This window comes from Haematobia irritans, chromosome 1, assembly GCF_050003625.1.
Source record: "Haematobia irritans isolate KBUSLIRL chromosome 1, ASM5000362v1, whole genome shotgun sequence".
NCBI lineage: Eukaryota > Metazoa > Arthropoda > Insecta > Diptera > Muscidae > Haematobia > Haematobia irritans.
The window spans coordinates 106115313-106129531 of record NC_134397.1 but is presented as its reverse complement, the minus strand read 5'-3'; the positions used below and the strand labels follow the sequence as shown (position 1 = coordinate 106129531).

Genomic DNA, 14219 nt, shown 5'->3' with positions numbered 1-14219 from the left:
GGGGTTTGAATCGCATCCGATGAACAATAATTTTATTGATTTTCATTATATACATTTTATACCTTTGTTTCTATTCGTAAACCAAAATGAACAAAAGGCAAAAATTTACAATGATTCTCCAATAAAACAAAAAAATCATAAAAGATAAGTATCTAATCAAAACAATTTAAATTCGTAAAGAAATAATGCTCAAATTCTCTTATAGACAGCTCGATCATTCCCATCCAGAAACATTTCGCCAGGAACCCACGAATTCCTTTCATCAATCTAATGTCTTCCCGTCCGTCCATCTAGATCACGTAAGTATTAGTAACGTCAAAATGTATCTTCCGTGCATAAAACATATAACTTTTTTCCATATATTTCTTGTTCCACAGTTTTAGTGTTTTTACGGGGACAAACATTAAGAGTGGCAAAAATGGACCCACATTTCCAGTCCTATTAACTCTAACTTAGCCCTAGGGTGAGCTCAGCCTAAACACTACTTATAATGCCCAAATCAGACGTAACAAAACAAATCCGCGCTAATGAATACCCCTTTTACTAACACACAACACTGGCATAAAACCAATAACTTTAATAGATATCTTTATTTTATTTGCAGAAATTCCTGTCGATGTCAAACGCAATATGGCAGTGGAGGTGGACAACCGCAGGCAATTAGTCTTTTATTCAATGTTTTATGACTTATTAATTTGTTTATTTATTGATTGATTTCACTAATGTTGACTTTTTATTTCTCTTTTCAGTTTTTTTTTTTACCAATAATTAGTCTTTTAAGAATATATTAAGAATCTATATTAAGAATTCTGCTTAACTTTCTGTTAAAAAAAGTTCCATATGTAATACATCACTTTCAAATTGCTTCAACTTTGTAATATCGTTCCATAGCTTATTTCTTGCTAACACGCTTCCAAACAAAACTGTTTTATAACAGGTTAGCTGATAAGTCCCCGGTCTAACAAAGAAAAACACTTTTTGCCTCCTTCGGTTTTGCCTCAAAATTATATACATTATATACCTTTGTTTGTATTCGTAATTTGTTAGCGTTCCTTTTTTCATATAAAAGCCCTTCAGGCCTTGATTTTGTCCCTTTCTGCTGGACACAAAAAACATGTAAGCATTGTAATAATCTTTAAATTTTCATTGTATCAATGATGACAACCTAGTGGGTTCGATGGGGTTTTAACCGCATCCGCTGAACAATAATTTTATTGATTTTCATTATATACATTATATACCTTTGTTTGTATTCGTAATTTGTTAGCGTTCCTTTTTTCATATAAAAGCCCTTCAGGCCTTGATTTTGTCCCTTTCTGCTGGACACAAAAAACATGTAAGCATTGTAATAATCTTTAAATTTTCATTGTATTTTATATAATTCTTTATAGCAAATAAACAACAGTCATCCTTTTGTACATCCAACCTTTAAGCAATTCGAGTTTTCGTTGGAATTATATTACCGCCAAGATTGGTATACTTTGTATTGCCGTAAACATAATTTATTGTTTGATAAGAAGCACAAATTTATCAAGCAAGGCCGTAACAATAGTCGCCGTTACAACCTGTCTTTGTGTAATCTATTTCTGAAGGAATTTGCCAATTATTGTCCTCAGAATTTTGTTTGTGAATCTGTGTTCCGTACTGGTTTGAATTCTGCCCTGTCTATTTAATGTCAAGGATCAAGCGATCGAATCAAGGTAAACCCCCAGCCCGTTTTGACCAATACCTCGTCGATATGAGCCTATTACATTCGCCACCAAATACCCCATCAATTTCTTCAAATGCAGTGCTCCTCAATCAAGGAAACGTAAGTACACAGCCAATTCTTGAGCCGGAGGAATCTACAAACAAGCAGTCTGCTGGCAGAGAAGTCGAAGGGAAAAAAGAAGTTAATAGCCAAAAACAACAAAAGCCAAAAGTCGTCGATTCATTTAGAAAAGCATGTGAAAAATATGCAAGAAGTGCAACAACAAACACAGCAGCAGATGTTACAAATGCAGACAATGCTGCAAAATCAATTAAAATCACAAGAAAGCCAAATGCTGCAATTAAAGAAAGATGTGGTTGACATATTGACTTCGCAGCAAGCGCAGCCGTCCGTCCAGAGTACTCAGCCAACACAACAGCAGCCGCCGACATTGGAGTCAATAAATATACAAAATTTATCAACACCGCCGCCACAGTCAAATCCACCACCGCCGCCAATAATGCCACAATTAGTCTCGCCATCGCAAGTAACGCAACAGGTACAATTTCAGCAACCGCCATTGGGTTTGCAATGTGAACCAGCCCAGGGCAACGAAATTGTGTTTTAAACACTCCAAACCCTTATTATATTGATTTGCCACAAAAGAAAATTTACCTTCTTCCAATATTTTCAGGCTTACCCGAACAATGGCCAACTTTCGCCGAATCGTTCTGCAGTACAACCGATGAATTCCAGTATAATAATTTGCACAATATAATGCACCTAAGAGAATCATTGAAAGGAAGTACCCGTGAGTCTGTTGAATGTTTATTGGGAAGCTCTGAAAATGTTGCAGCTGTAATGAGTCATTTAAAGGAAACTTTCGGCAGACCGGAACAACTCATAAAAAGCCAGATCGACAAAGTCAGAAAAATTCCGCGTTTGGTGAATGATAATTTGGAAGCCTTGGTAAGTTTCGCCAACAAGACATCAACCATGGCAACATTCCTGAAGAACGCTCGTGGTGAGCATCACCTGTACAATCCATCATTGTTGAGTGAACTAGTTGCCAATGAATCGTCAAATGGAGTGGGGAGAGAAATGTCTCTCGCTAAAAGAATCACCATCTATTTTGGACTTCAGTCAATGGTTGGAAACATTGCGCCGAGTTACTAACATCGTCCACGATACTCTACCATACGCACCAAACGTCTCCACTAATCGTCGCCAAACCACAAACCCAAGCCGTAAGTTTGCATGCGTCGCCGTTAAAAATTGTGTTGTGTGCGAAGGAGTCTGTACGTCAGTTGGAAAATGTAAACAGTTTATACAAATGAGTACCGACGAAAAGTGGGAAAAAATAAAGAATTTAAAGGTTTGTTTCTGCTGTTTAAAGAAAGGCCATCAGTTAAGAGATTGCAGAAACAAAATTGCCTGTGGAAAAGATGACTGCCAGAAATTCCATCACGTATTACTCCACAATGAAGTTGCTACCGAAGTTGGAAATTCCTCTGCTGTGCCGCAGCCTGAACAAAGAATTTGTCACGCTGTGGGTGAAACCGGTAACATTCTATTTCAGATTTTACCGGTCAAATTATATGGAAAAAATAAAATTATTTCCACTTACGCCTTTGTAGACGACGGTGCAAACGTTTCTATGGTTGATAGTAAGATTGCTAATGAATTGGATTTGCAAGGTAAAAAGCAAAAATTATCACTTCAATGGCTTAATGAGCATTGTGTGGCACAAAATTGTGAAGTCATTGAAATGACCATTAGTGGAGTTGGAGCTGGAGACAAGCGGTATACTATCAAAAATGTTTATACAACGTCCAATTTATCTTTGCCAATTCAAAGTTGTAGTTTACAAAATCTTGTAAAATGTAATGAAAATATTGATGTATCAAAAATAAAATTTGTTGACTATAAAAATGTTCAGCCAAAATTAATAATCAGTCTTCATCATTGTTTTTTTACAGTAACTTTGGATGTGCCCCGCATGTTGTCAGCCACTGGACCGATTGCAACCACAACGAGATTAGGTGCCATGGTGTATGGACCGACTGCTGGAACCAATCCTACAACAACAAGACGTGCTCTTCATGCTCGAAGGTACGAAAATAAAGAAGACGACTTACAAAGCTTAAACGTTATGATGAAAAATTATTTTGATATGGAGACCCTCGGGGTAAAAATAACAACAACAAAACTAATGCCGGCTGATGATGAACGTGCTTTAAAATTGCTAAACGAATTCACAAGGGAAGTGGGTGGCAGATATGAATGTCGTCTTTTATGGAAGGAAAATATAAAGGGTGATTTGTTAAGAGCTTGATAACTTAAAAAAAAAAAAAACGCATAAAATTTGCAAAATCTCATCGGTTCTTTATTTGAAACGTTAGATTGGTCCATGACATTTACTTTTTGAAGATAATTTCATTTAAATGTTGACCGCGGCTGCGTCTTAGGTGGTCCATTCGGAAAGTCCAATTTTGGGCAACTTTTTCGAGCATTTCGGCCGGAATAGCCCGAATTTCTTCGGAAATGTTGTCTTCCAAAGCTGGAATAGTTGCTGGCTTATTTCTGTAGACTTTAGACTTGACGTAGCCCCACAAAAAATAGTCTAAAGGCGTCAAATCGCATGATCTTGGTGGCCAACTTACCGGTCCATTTCTTGAGATGAATTGTTCTCCGAAGTTTTCCCTCAAAATGGCCATAGAATCGCGAGCTGTGTGGCATGTAGCGCCATCTTGTTGAAACCACATGTCAACCAAGTTCAGTTCTTCCATTTTTGGCAACAAAAAGTTTGTTAGCATCGAACGATAGCGATCGCCATTCACCGTAACGTTGCGTCCAACAGCATCTTTGAAAAAATACGGTCCAATGATTCCACCAGCGTACAAACCACACCAAACAGTGCATTTTTCGGGATGCATGGGCAGTTCTTGAACGGCTTCTGGTTGCTCTTCACTCCAAATGCGGCAATTTTGCTTATTTACGTAGCCATTCAACCAGAAATGAGCCTCATCGCTGAACAAAATTTGTCGATAAAAAAGCGGATTTTCTGCCAACTTTTCTAGGGCCCATTCACTGAAAATTCGACGTTGTGGCAGATCGTAAGTCTATTCATGATGAAATGTCAAAGCATACTGAGCATCTTTCTCTTTGACACCATGTCTGAAATCCCACGTGATCTGTCAAATACTAATGCATGAAAATCCTAACCTCAAAAGAATCACCCTTTACCTCATTTTCCCGAATCATATGAAATGGCCCTAAAACGTTTGTATTGTATAGAAAAGAAGATGGCTCGTGACAGTCAGTATAGCCGCGCATATTGCCAAAAAATTAATGATTAGTAATCCAAAGGCTACGCCAGAAAAATTGAAGAAAATGAAAAGCCGGTAAACAATGGCCGTGTGTTTTATTTGCCGCACTTTGGGGAGCAAAATATAAACAAAAAAGGAATTCGTATTGTTTTCGACGACGAAGCCGAGGTCCAGAATATTTCATTGAACAAGTGCCTTTTGAGTGGACCAGACATAAACAATACGCTTATCTCAACAATTTTTAAATTTCGAGAAGCTCCAATTGCTGTATGTGGAGATATTAAGGAAATGTTCCACCAGGTAAAAATCGCCAAAGAGGACCAAGACTATCAAAGATTCTTGTGGAGGAATGGAGACAAGAATAAAAAGGTCGACATTTATGTAATGGAACGCATGATATGTGGTGCGACGTGCTCACCAGCTATAGCTCAATTCGTCAAAAATATGAATGCCAAAAAATATTTGAAGCAGTCTCCTCGAGCCGTAAACGCAATACTCGAAAGACATTACGTTGACGATTACGTAGATTGTTTCCAAACTGAAAATGAAGCAGTGCAAGTGGTAAAAGATGTTATTAAAATCCATTGTGCTGGAGGATTCTAGCTGAGAAATATGATATCAAATTCAGAAAAAGTTTTGGAATCTTGTGGGCAATCGGCCAGTGGAATAGACGACAGCGGTGAGTTTTTAAGCAAAGATAATATTGAAAGAATTTTGGGTATACACTGGTTACCAAATGTAGACATATTTTGCTTCCGTTTAAATTTTCATAAAGTGGAAAGATCTATTTTAGAATTTGCCAAAGTGCTTTCCAAGCGTGAGATGCTTTCTCTAAATATGTCAATTTATGACCCATTTGGATTTTTGTGTGATTTCATGATTACATCCAAAGTTTTGATGCAAAGAGTATGGAAAGCAGGTATAGAGTGGGACGAGGAGTTGCCGATTGAAATTTATAATCATTGGAAATTGTGGTTAATGGAACTTAAAAGGCTGGAACAGTTTACTATACCTCGTTGCTATTTTAATGAATTTTTAAAATGTAAAGTAGACTTACACATATTTGCAGATGCGAGCGAAGAGGCGATGGCGACTGTTGCATATTGGCGTGTGGTAAGTGTGGATGAAATAAAAGTTATTTTCGTGATGGGAAAATCTTCTTGTGCCCCTACAAAATATCATACTATACCCAAACTAGATCTGCAGGCAGCAGTTATGGGTGTCCGGATGAAGGATTTAATAATTTCCCATACTGTCATACGATGGATTAATACTGACCACCGGAAATATAAACAATACGTGGCCAATAGGGTGGCAGAAATTTTGGAAGGCAGCGAAATGGATAATTGGAATTGGTGTCCTGGAACAAAAAACCCAGCTGATGAAGCAACACGGGCTAAATATCCCATAAAGTACGAGGCGGACGGACGGTGGAAAAACGGACCAGATTTTTTGAGATTGGATGAATCCCAGTGGCCAACAGAATCAAACATGGAAAATTATGAAGATGCTACCAATTCCGAATTGAGATCAAAATTTGTCTTTCTGGTGGCTCGTCAGGTTTGTTCCATAATTCCTGATATTAATCGATTTTCAAAATATTCCAGATTAAAACGTACAATGGCTTGGGTACATCGTTACATACAAAATTTATGTCGGAAAATCAAGAATATTGCCTTAATTAAAGGCGAGCTGTCTGTTGAAGAAAATGCATGGGCTGAGATGTATTTATGTCGACGTATTCAAAGTGAAATTTTTTCTGAAGAAATTGCTAATATTGGACAACAAGGGCATGTGGGTAAAGACAGTAAAATAAAGATGTTGAACCCACGCATCGGTGAAGATGGATTATTGAGAGTATCTGGACGTATTCAGAATGCACCAAGTCTGTCCACCCAGTCAAAAATTCCCATCATTCTTCCAAATCAACATTGCTTTACACGCCTGCTAGTGGAGTCGTATCATGTAAAATTTTGCCACATTAATATGTCAACTGTAATAAGTGAAGTGCGATTGAAGTTTTGGGTACCATCAATTCGTCGTTTGTTGAACAGTATACAATCTCGATGTCAAGTTTGCCGCATACGAAGGGCGAAGCCTCGTCAACCACAAATGGCCCCTTTGCCGATAGACCGTGTAACTCCATATATTCGTGCCTTCACTTACACCGGTGTGGATTATTTTGGACCTATTAATGTCACCATTCGTCGCCAACGAGAGAAGAGGTGGATCGCCTTATTCACCTGTTTGACCATACGTGCTATCCACTTGGAGATAGCGCCTGATCTTTCCAGTGATTCCTGTCTACTTTGCATCAGAAATTATATAAATCGTAGAGGTGTGCCACTTGTAATCCGTAGTGACAACGGCACTAATTTTATTGGAATTGAAAAAGAATTGCAGGGTGAGCAAAATTTTATTGATAATAATAAAATGTCTTCGTCCCTTACAGCATTAGGCATTCAATGGAAATTCAACACTCCTGCAAATCCTAGCGAAGGTGGTGCCTGGGAGAGACTAGTGCAGTCGGTGAAGAAGGCCCATTATGCGATGTTGCGCGAACATTCACCACGTCTGGAGACTCTACAAAGCTTTTTAATAGAAGCTGAGAATATGATAAATTCTCGACCATTGACACATTTGGTTGTTACACCGGAGGACCCTGACCCACTGACACCAAACCACTTTTTATTGGGCTGTGCCAATTCGACCCAAACGCCAGCGCCATACGAACCTCGTTTAATGTGTCTGAGAAAGCAGTGGAGAATTGTCAAAAATTAATTTGAAGAACGGGCTGTGGTACCAATGGGTTAGAGAATACCTACCTGAGCTCACTAGACGTACTAAGTGGTGTCTGCCAACTCATCCCCTAAACATAGGAAGCCTTGTTTTCATATGCGACTCCGACCTTCCTCGATATCAATGGAAACGTGGCAGAATTGGTGAGCTATTTACTGGCAAAGATGGCGTGGCGCGTCCGGCAAAAGTTAGCACCAGTTATGGAGTTTATAGAAGGCCAATTTCCGAGCTCGCTGTTTTGGATGTCGATGCCAGCGGAGATGTTGGTGAAGCCTCCCCATCCGGGTCATTTCACGGGGTGGAGGATGTCAATGATGGCAACACTAAAATGGGCAATGCGAGTGGGTTCGACGGGGTTTGAACCGCATCCGCTGAACAATAATTTTATTGATTTTCATTATATACATTATATACCTTTGTTTGTATTCGTAGTATTATATATATATATATATATATATATATATATATATATATATATATATATATATATATATATATATATATATATATATATATATATATATATATATATATATATATATATATATATATATATATATATATATATATATATATATATATATATAAAGGGTGATTCTTTTGAGGTTAGGATTTTCATGCATTAGTATTTGAGAGATCACGTGGGATTTCAGACATGGTGTCAAAGAGAAAGATGCTCAGTATGCTTTGACATTTCATCATGAATAGACTTACTAACGAGCAACGCTTGCAAATCATTGAATTTTATTACCAAAATCAGTGGCAGAAAATCCGCTTTTTTATCGACAAATTTTGTTCAGCGATGAGGCTCATTTCTGGTTGAATGGCTACGTAAATAAGCAAAATTGCCGCATTTGGAGTGAAGAGCAACCAGAAGCCGTTCAAGAACTGCCCATGCATCCCGAAAAATGCACTGTTTGGTGTGGTTTGTACGCTGGTGGAATCATTGGACCGTATTTTTTCAAAGATGCTGTTGGACGCAACGTTACGGTGAATGGCGATCGCTATCGTTCGATGCTAACAAACTTTTTGTTGCCAAAAATGGAAGAACTGAACTTGGTTGACATGTGGTTTCAACAAGATGGCGCTACATGCCACACAGCTCGCGATTCTATGGCCATTTTGAGGGAAAACTTCGGAGAACAATTCATCTCAAGAAATGGACCGGTAAGTTGGCCACCAAGATCATGCGATTTGACGCCTTTAGACTATTTTTTGTGGGGCTACGTCAAGTCTAAAGTCTACAGAAATAAGCCAGCAACTATTCCAGCTTTGGAAGACAACATTTCCGAAGAAATTCGGGCTATTCCGGCCGAAATGCTCGAAAAAGTTGCCCAAAATTGGACTTTCCGAATGGAGCACCTAAGACGCAGCCGCGGTCAACATTTAAATGAAATTATCTTCAAAAAGTAAATGTCATGGACCAATCTAACGTTTCAAACAAAGAACCAATGAGATTTTGCAAATTTTATGCGTTTTTTTTTAAAAAGAAGTTATCAAGCTCTTAACAAATCACCCTTTATATATATATATATATATATATATATATATATATATATATATATATATATATATATATATATATATATATATATATATATATATATATATATATATATATATATATATATATATATATATATATATATATATATATATATATATATATATATATATATATATATATATATATATATATATATATATATATATATATATATATATATATATATATATATATATATATATATATATATATATATATATATATTGTGTGATATCTATAGGTTGACATTTGTTGTTTTTGTAGAAGAGAAATTTTCGTCCTCTTGTGTTTTTATTGTCTCTGTTAGTGTGTATGCAGCGTTGCCGTAACGAAATTTTATTATTTATGCAATAAAAAATAATATTTTAACCAAGGTTAGGTTAGGTTAAAGTGGCAGCCCGATTAAGATTCAGGCTCACTTAGACTATTCAGTCCATTGTGATACCACATTAACTAAAAGTACCTATTACATATGGGCACTTCTAGTTTTAACCGCTGAACCTTCTTGATTATTTTTCTTTGTTGAACCAACCAGATTGTTCCAAAAACATTAGCAGACTGCTTAAGTTAACGTTTTCCAGATCCGCCAGTAATCTGAAGCTATATGCTCCTAAAAGTTGCTTGCGCTTTACACAAAATGCAGGACACTCACACAAGAGGTGTTTAATTGATTCTTTTTCCTCCGCATCATGACAGCTCATACAATAGTCATTATACTTCGCGCCAATAGTTTTCGCAAAATCTCCTATCAGGCAGCGACCCGTTATAGCAGATATCAGGAGTGATATCTGACGTCTCGAGAACATTAGCATATCTAGTGTGCGGTTTAAGTTGAAATGGGGCCATATTTGCTTGGTGTCGTTACAACCCTTGCAATTCTCCCATCGAACATTTGCCATCATAACAGCCTTCTCACGCAGCATGAGCTTGCAGGTAGCTAGGGGCATACCAACAAATTCTAGTTCCCCTGGAATATGTAAGGTAGTCCCTAGCCTTGCCAACTCATCGGCTTCGCAGTTCCCCGGTATGTTCCTATGGCCAGGCACCCATATTAGGTGAATATTGTACTGCTCAGCCATCTCATTGAGAGATTTGCGGCAATCGATGGCCGTTTTCGAGTTGAGGAACACAGAGTCCAAGGATTTTATTGCAGGTTGACTGTCTGAGTATATATTAATGCCCACATTTTTTGGAACATTACTTCTCAGCCAATTCGCCACCTCTCTTATTGCTAATATTTCAGCCTGAAAAACACTACAGTGATTAGGTAATCTTTTCGCTATTTGAAGTTCCAAATCATTAGAATATACTCCGAAACCCACTTGTCCATCCAATTTGGAGCCATCAGTGTAGAAATCTATATATTCTTTATTCCCCGGGGTCTGTGTGCACCACGCCTCACTGTTGGGGATTAGAGTCTCAAACTTTTTGTCGAAAAGTGGACTCGCCAAAGTGTAATCCACTACGTTAGGCACATCTGACATTGTTTTGAGGACAGAACTGTGACCGTAACCTTTTTCCGACCACAGCGATAGTTCGCGCAACCGCACAGCCGTTGTTGCAGCTGACTGTTTGGCCAAAATGTCTAAAGGCAATAGATGCAGCATGACATTAAGGGAATTTGTTCCTGTCTTGCTGAATGCGCCTGAAATACACAAACACGCCATACGCTGAACTTTATCTAAACCAGTCGGTTTCTGAAGTGCCGGCCACCAGACTACAACACCATATAGCATTATAGGTCTAACCACTGCCGTGTATAGCCAATGCACAATTTTTGGTTTTAGTCCCCACTTTTTTCCTATTGCCTTTTTGCACGAGTACAAAGCTACAGTTGCCTTCCTCGCCCTTTCTTCAATATTAAGCTTAAAGTTCAGCTTCCTGTCCAAAATAACGCCAAGGTATTTTGCACAATCACCAAAGTGAATTTCAATACCCCCTAAGGAAATAGGCCTAACCGAGGGAGTTTTGCGATCTTTGCAGTACATGACTAATTCTGTCTTTGCGGGATTTACCCCAAGACCATTGTCTTTCGCCCATTTTTCAGTCATCCGGAGGGCCCTCTGAATAATATCTCTGATTGTGGATGGGAATTTTCCCCTGACTGCCAGAGCTACATCATCTGCGTATGCCACCACTTTTATCCTTTCTTTTTCTAGAGTAACCAGAAGGCTATTTATAGCAACATTCCAAAGAAGAGGTGATAGAACTCCTCCTTGGGGAGTGCCTCTGTTCACATACTTTTGTATGTTTGCTTGTCCCAGTGTGGCTGAAATACGTCTCTTCATTAGCAGTTCGTCTAACAGCCTGAGTATACATGGATCAACATTCAGAGTTGTCAGTCCATTTAATATCGAGCTCGGATGGACATTATTGAACGCCCCTTCGATGTCTAGAAACGCCACGATTGTGTATTCTTTGACAGATAGTGAGCTTTCAATAAAGCTGACTAGTTCATGTAGTGCGGTCTCAGTAGACCTGCCCTTCGAGTATGCATGCTGTCGTTTCGAGAACAAACTTGAATCGATGCTAGTTCTAAGATAAATGTCTATCATCCTCTCCAGAGTCTTAAGTAGGAATGAGGATAAGCTGATTGGTCGGAAATCATTCGCCCTCGAGTGAGAGGCTTTTCCCGCTTTAGGTATGAAGACGACTTTTGTTTCCCTCCACTTTCCTGGGATATATGATAAGTTGATACATCCTTTATATATCACCGACAACCAGGGGATAATTTTGTCAGTTACAGCTTGTAACTCCGCCGGAGTAATTCCATCAGGTCCAGGGGATTTGAATGGTCCAAAGCTATTTAGCGCCCATCTTATTCTAGTTTCCGATACAATTTCCTCGACAGGAAACGACCGCTGAGCAACTGTGGCACCGCCAGTACATGGTTCAACCGTCTGATTTCCAGGAAAATGTGTGTCCAATAGTACCTCCAGCGTCTCCTCACTGGACGTTGTCCAATTGCCCTCCGATGTTTTAATGAAACCTGGAGCGGAGTTGGTGGATGCTAGAACCTTCCGTAGTCTGGAAGCCTCGGACGTATTCTCAATACTGCTGCAGTAAGCATTCCAAGAGTTATGCTGAGCCTTTCTCAGTTCTCGCTTGTATCCTCTCAGAATCTTCTTGTAAGCGTCCCAGTCCTCAGAAGCTCTGGTGGACTTTGCCTTGTTAAAGAGCTTCCTGCAGGATTTCCTCATATTACTTAATTCCGTAGACCACCATGGTGGTCGATGTTTCCCCCTTGGCTTTCCTCTAGGGCATGCAGCTTTCAGTGAGATGTTGAAGGCCTTAGTAATACGCTCCACTGCGTATTCGATATCTTGCACATTTCTCATATTTGTCTCTGGTATTTCCGGTATCATCATATTGAACGATTCCCTATACCTATTCCAGTCAGCTTTCCTTGCATTTGGCGGAAATATGGTCTTGGTGGTATGAACATCAAATTTGAAACTGATGTAGCGATGGTCTGAGAAGCTGTGTTCACTTAAAACATGCCACTCAGATATCATTTCATTCAGTTCTTGCGAGGCCAAGGTGATGTCCAAAACCTCTTGCCTGTTTTTAGTGACAAAGATTGGTACATCTCCCTTGTTGCAAACTACCAGATTAGTACGCAAAATAAACTCTATTAGCGACTCTCCCCTTGCATTAGTATCACTACTTCCCCATATACTATGATGTGCATTCGCATCGCATCCCATAATGAGTTTCGTCTTTGTTTTCCGTGACTCCTCCACTAAGGTCTTAACGGCATATGGAGGCATCTCCCTGTCATGTCCCATGTAGACCGAAGATACCCAATATTTGCATTTGGCTATTTCTAAACTTGCAACGACAGTGTCTGTATTGCACATTGAAGGAAGCAGAAACAAGTTAAGCTCGTTTTTAGCAATTATACAGGCTCGATTTACATCATTACCAGTATACTGCAATAGTTTGAACCCCGGAGTACTTAATTTACATATTTTGTTTTTATAAACATATGGTTCTTGAATAAGAACTATATCTATGTCCCCTTTCATCAGGAGAACTTTTAAGGCAGCACATGCAGCCTTACAATGATGAAGATTTATCTGGAGGATCCGTAGGACCATCGAGATTTTCAACAATCGTCACATCAGCCGCTTCAATCGAGTCATCAAGAATGTCCTCTTCAGAGATATCGGTGACTCTCGCAATAACCATAGGTTCAACTTTGGTGAGTTCTGAGGCAGTAGAAGCCTCCTCACGCATACGGTATCTATCCATGTCTTCAAATGTCTTGGTATCCCCCTCGACTTCGCAAGAGGATCCGCTTACTTCTGATTCAGACAGAGGCTTGTCCATTTCTGAATCCTTTAGCTGATCGTTTTTATACACCTTCATTTGGATATAATGAAAGCCATAACATACACGGCCCTGGGACTTTGCTAGATGTGGCAAAGACTGAGTGTTCAATATAAACACTGCATGCCGTCTTGGCCCATCCACTTCATCCAAACGGCCAACCTTCCAATCAGCTGTTGGAAGATCTGGATTGCATTGTTTCAGTCTATTTAAAATAGATTCAGGGTCAGGAGGGTTTGCAGGTATCCACGCATGTGCTCTTGGTCTAGCCGATATGTCTTTCTTCTCGACTAACTCTAGAGCAGCTCCTTCCCAAACTTCACCAATTAGTATCAGAGCAGCTTTAAAACATTCTATAGACCTCTGGTCCTCAAATGCGACTAGCTTAAATCGTCCTTGATACCAACCAGCCTCTTGGTGTCGAGGATCTGGGCCGGGAAACTTTTCCAGCACCTGTGAGTAGACGCCAGACAAAGCATTCTCAATTTCCCCCCATTTTTGCTTTGGAACCATACCGTCCAAT

General features: G+C 39.0%; 4 protein-coding genes across 5 annotated transcripts; all 4 read left to right on the top strand.

Moving 5' to 3' along the window:
* The first annotated feature begins 136 nt into the window (after positions 1 to 136).
* On the top strand, positions 137 to 2600 carry LOC142221581 (uncharacterized). Its single transcript, XM_075291323.1, has 4 exons — positions 137 to 299; positions 378 to 463; positions 605 to 2249; positions 2385 to 2600. Exons 3-4 carry the CDS (start codon positions 1956 to 1958, stop codon positions 2466 to 2468), a joined length of 378 nt encoding a protein of 125 aa, XP_075147438.1. The 5' UTR covers positions 137 to 299; positions 378 to 463; positions 605 to 1955; the 3' UTR covers positions 2469 to 2600.
* A 28-nt stretch (positions 2601 to 2628) lies between these two features.
* Positions 2629 to 4063, top strand: LOC142221579 (uncharacterized). 2 transcript variants are annotated; one of them, XM_075291322.1, is made up of 3 exons: positions 2633 to 3252; positions 3328 to 3573; positions 3670 to 4063. In XM_075291322.1, the coding sequence occupies exons 1-3, from the start codon at positions 2763 to 2765 to the stop codon at positions 4023 to 4025; spliced, it is 1092 nt and encodes a 363-aa protein (XP_075147437.1). In that variant the 5' UTR covers positions 2633 to 2762; the 3' UTR covers positions 4026 to 4063. The 2 variants fall into 2 exon arrangements, with proteins under 2 accessions (XP_075147436.1, XP_075147437.1); XM_075291321.1 differs by having other exon boundaries at positions 2629 to 3573.
* Positions 4064 to 5307: 1244 nt separating this feature from the next.
* LOC142230356 (uncharacterized) lies at positions 5308 to 5622 on the top strand. Its single transcript, XM_075301007.1, has one exon. It carries the CDS (start codon positions 5308 to 5310, stop codon positions 5620 to 5622), a length of 315 nt encoding a protein of 104 aa, XP_075157122.1.
* Positions 5623 to 5631: 9 nt separating this feature from the next.
* LOC142230350 (uncharacterized) lies at positions 5632 to 7800 on the top strand. The gene has a single exon (XM_075300995.1). It carries the CDS (start codon positions 5632 to 5634, stop codon positions 7798 to 7800), a length of 2169 nt encoding a protein of 722 aa, XP_075157110.1.
* Positions 7801 to 14219: the final 6419 nt, after the last annotated feature.

Bases quoted from the DNA above. Each gene is read 5' to 3' on its own strand.
- LOC142230350 (XM_075300995.1), top strand. From the start codon at position 5,632: ATGATATCAAATTCAGAAAAAGTTTTGGAATCTTGTGGGCAATCGGCC.
- LOC142221579 (XM_075291321.1), top strand. From the start codon at position 2,763: ATGAATCGTCAAATGGAGTGGGGAGAGAAATGTCTCTCGCTAAAAGAA. The intron at 3,574-3,669 runs GTAATGAAAATA...GTTTTTTTACAG, and splicing joins TTTACAAAATCTTGTAAAAT to TAACTTTGGATGTGCCCCGC.
- LOC142230356 (XM_075301007.1), top strand. From the start codon at position 5,308: ATGTTCCACCAGGTAAAAATCGCCAAAGAGGACCAAGACTATCAAAGA.
- LOC142221581 (XM_075291323.1), top strand. From the start codon at position 1,956: ATGCAAGAAGTGCAACAACAAACACAGCAGCAGATGTTACAAATGCAG. The intron at 2,250-2,384 runs GTACAATTTCAG...CAATATTTTCAG, and splicing joins CATCGCAAGTAACGCAACAG to GCTTACCCGAACAATGGCCA.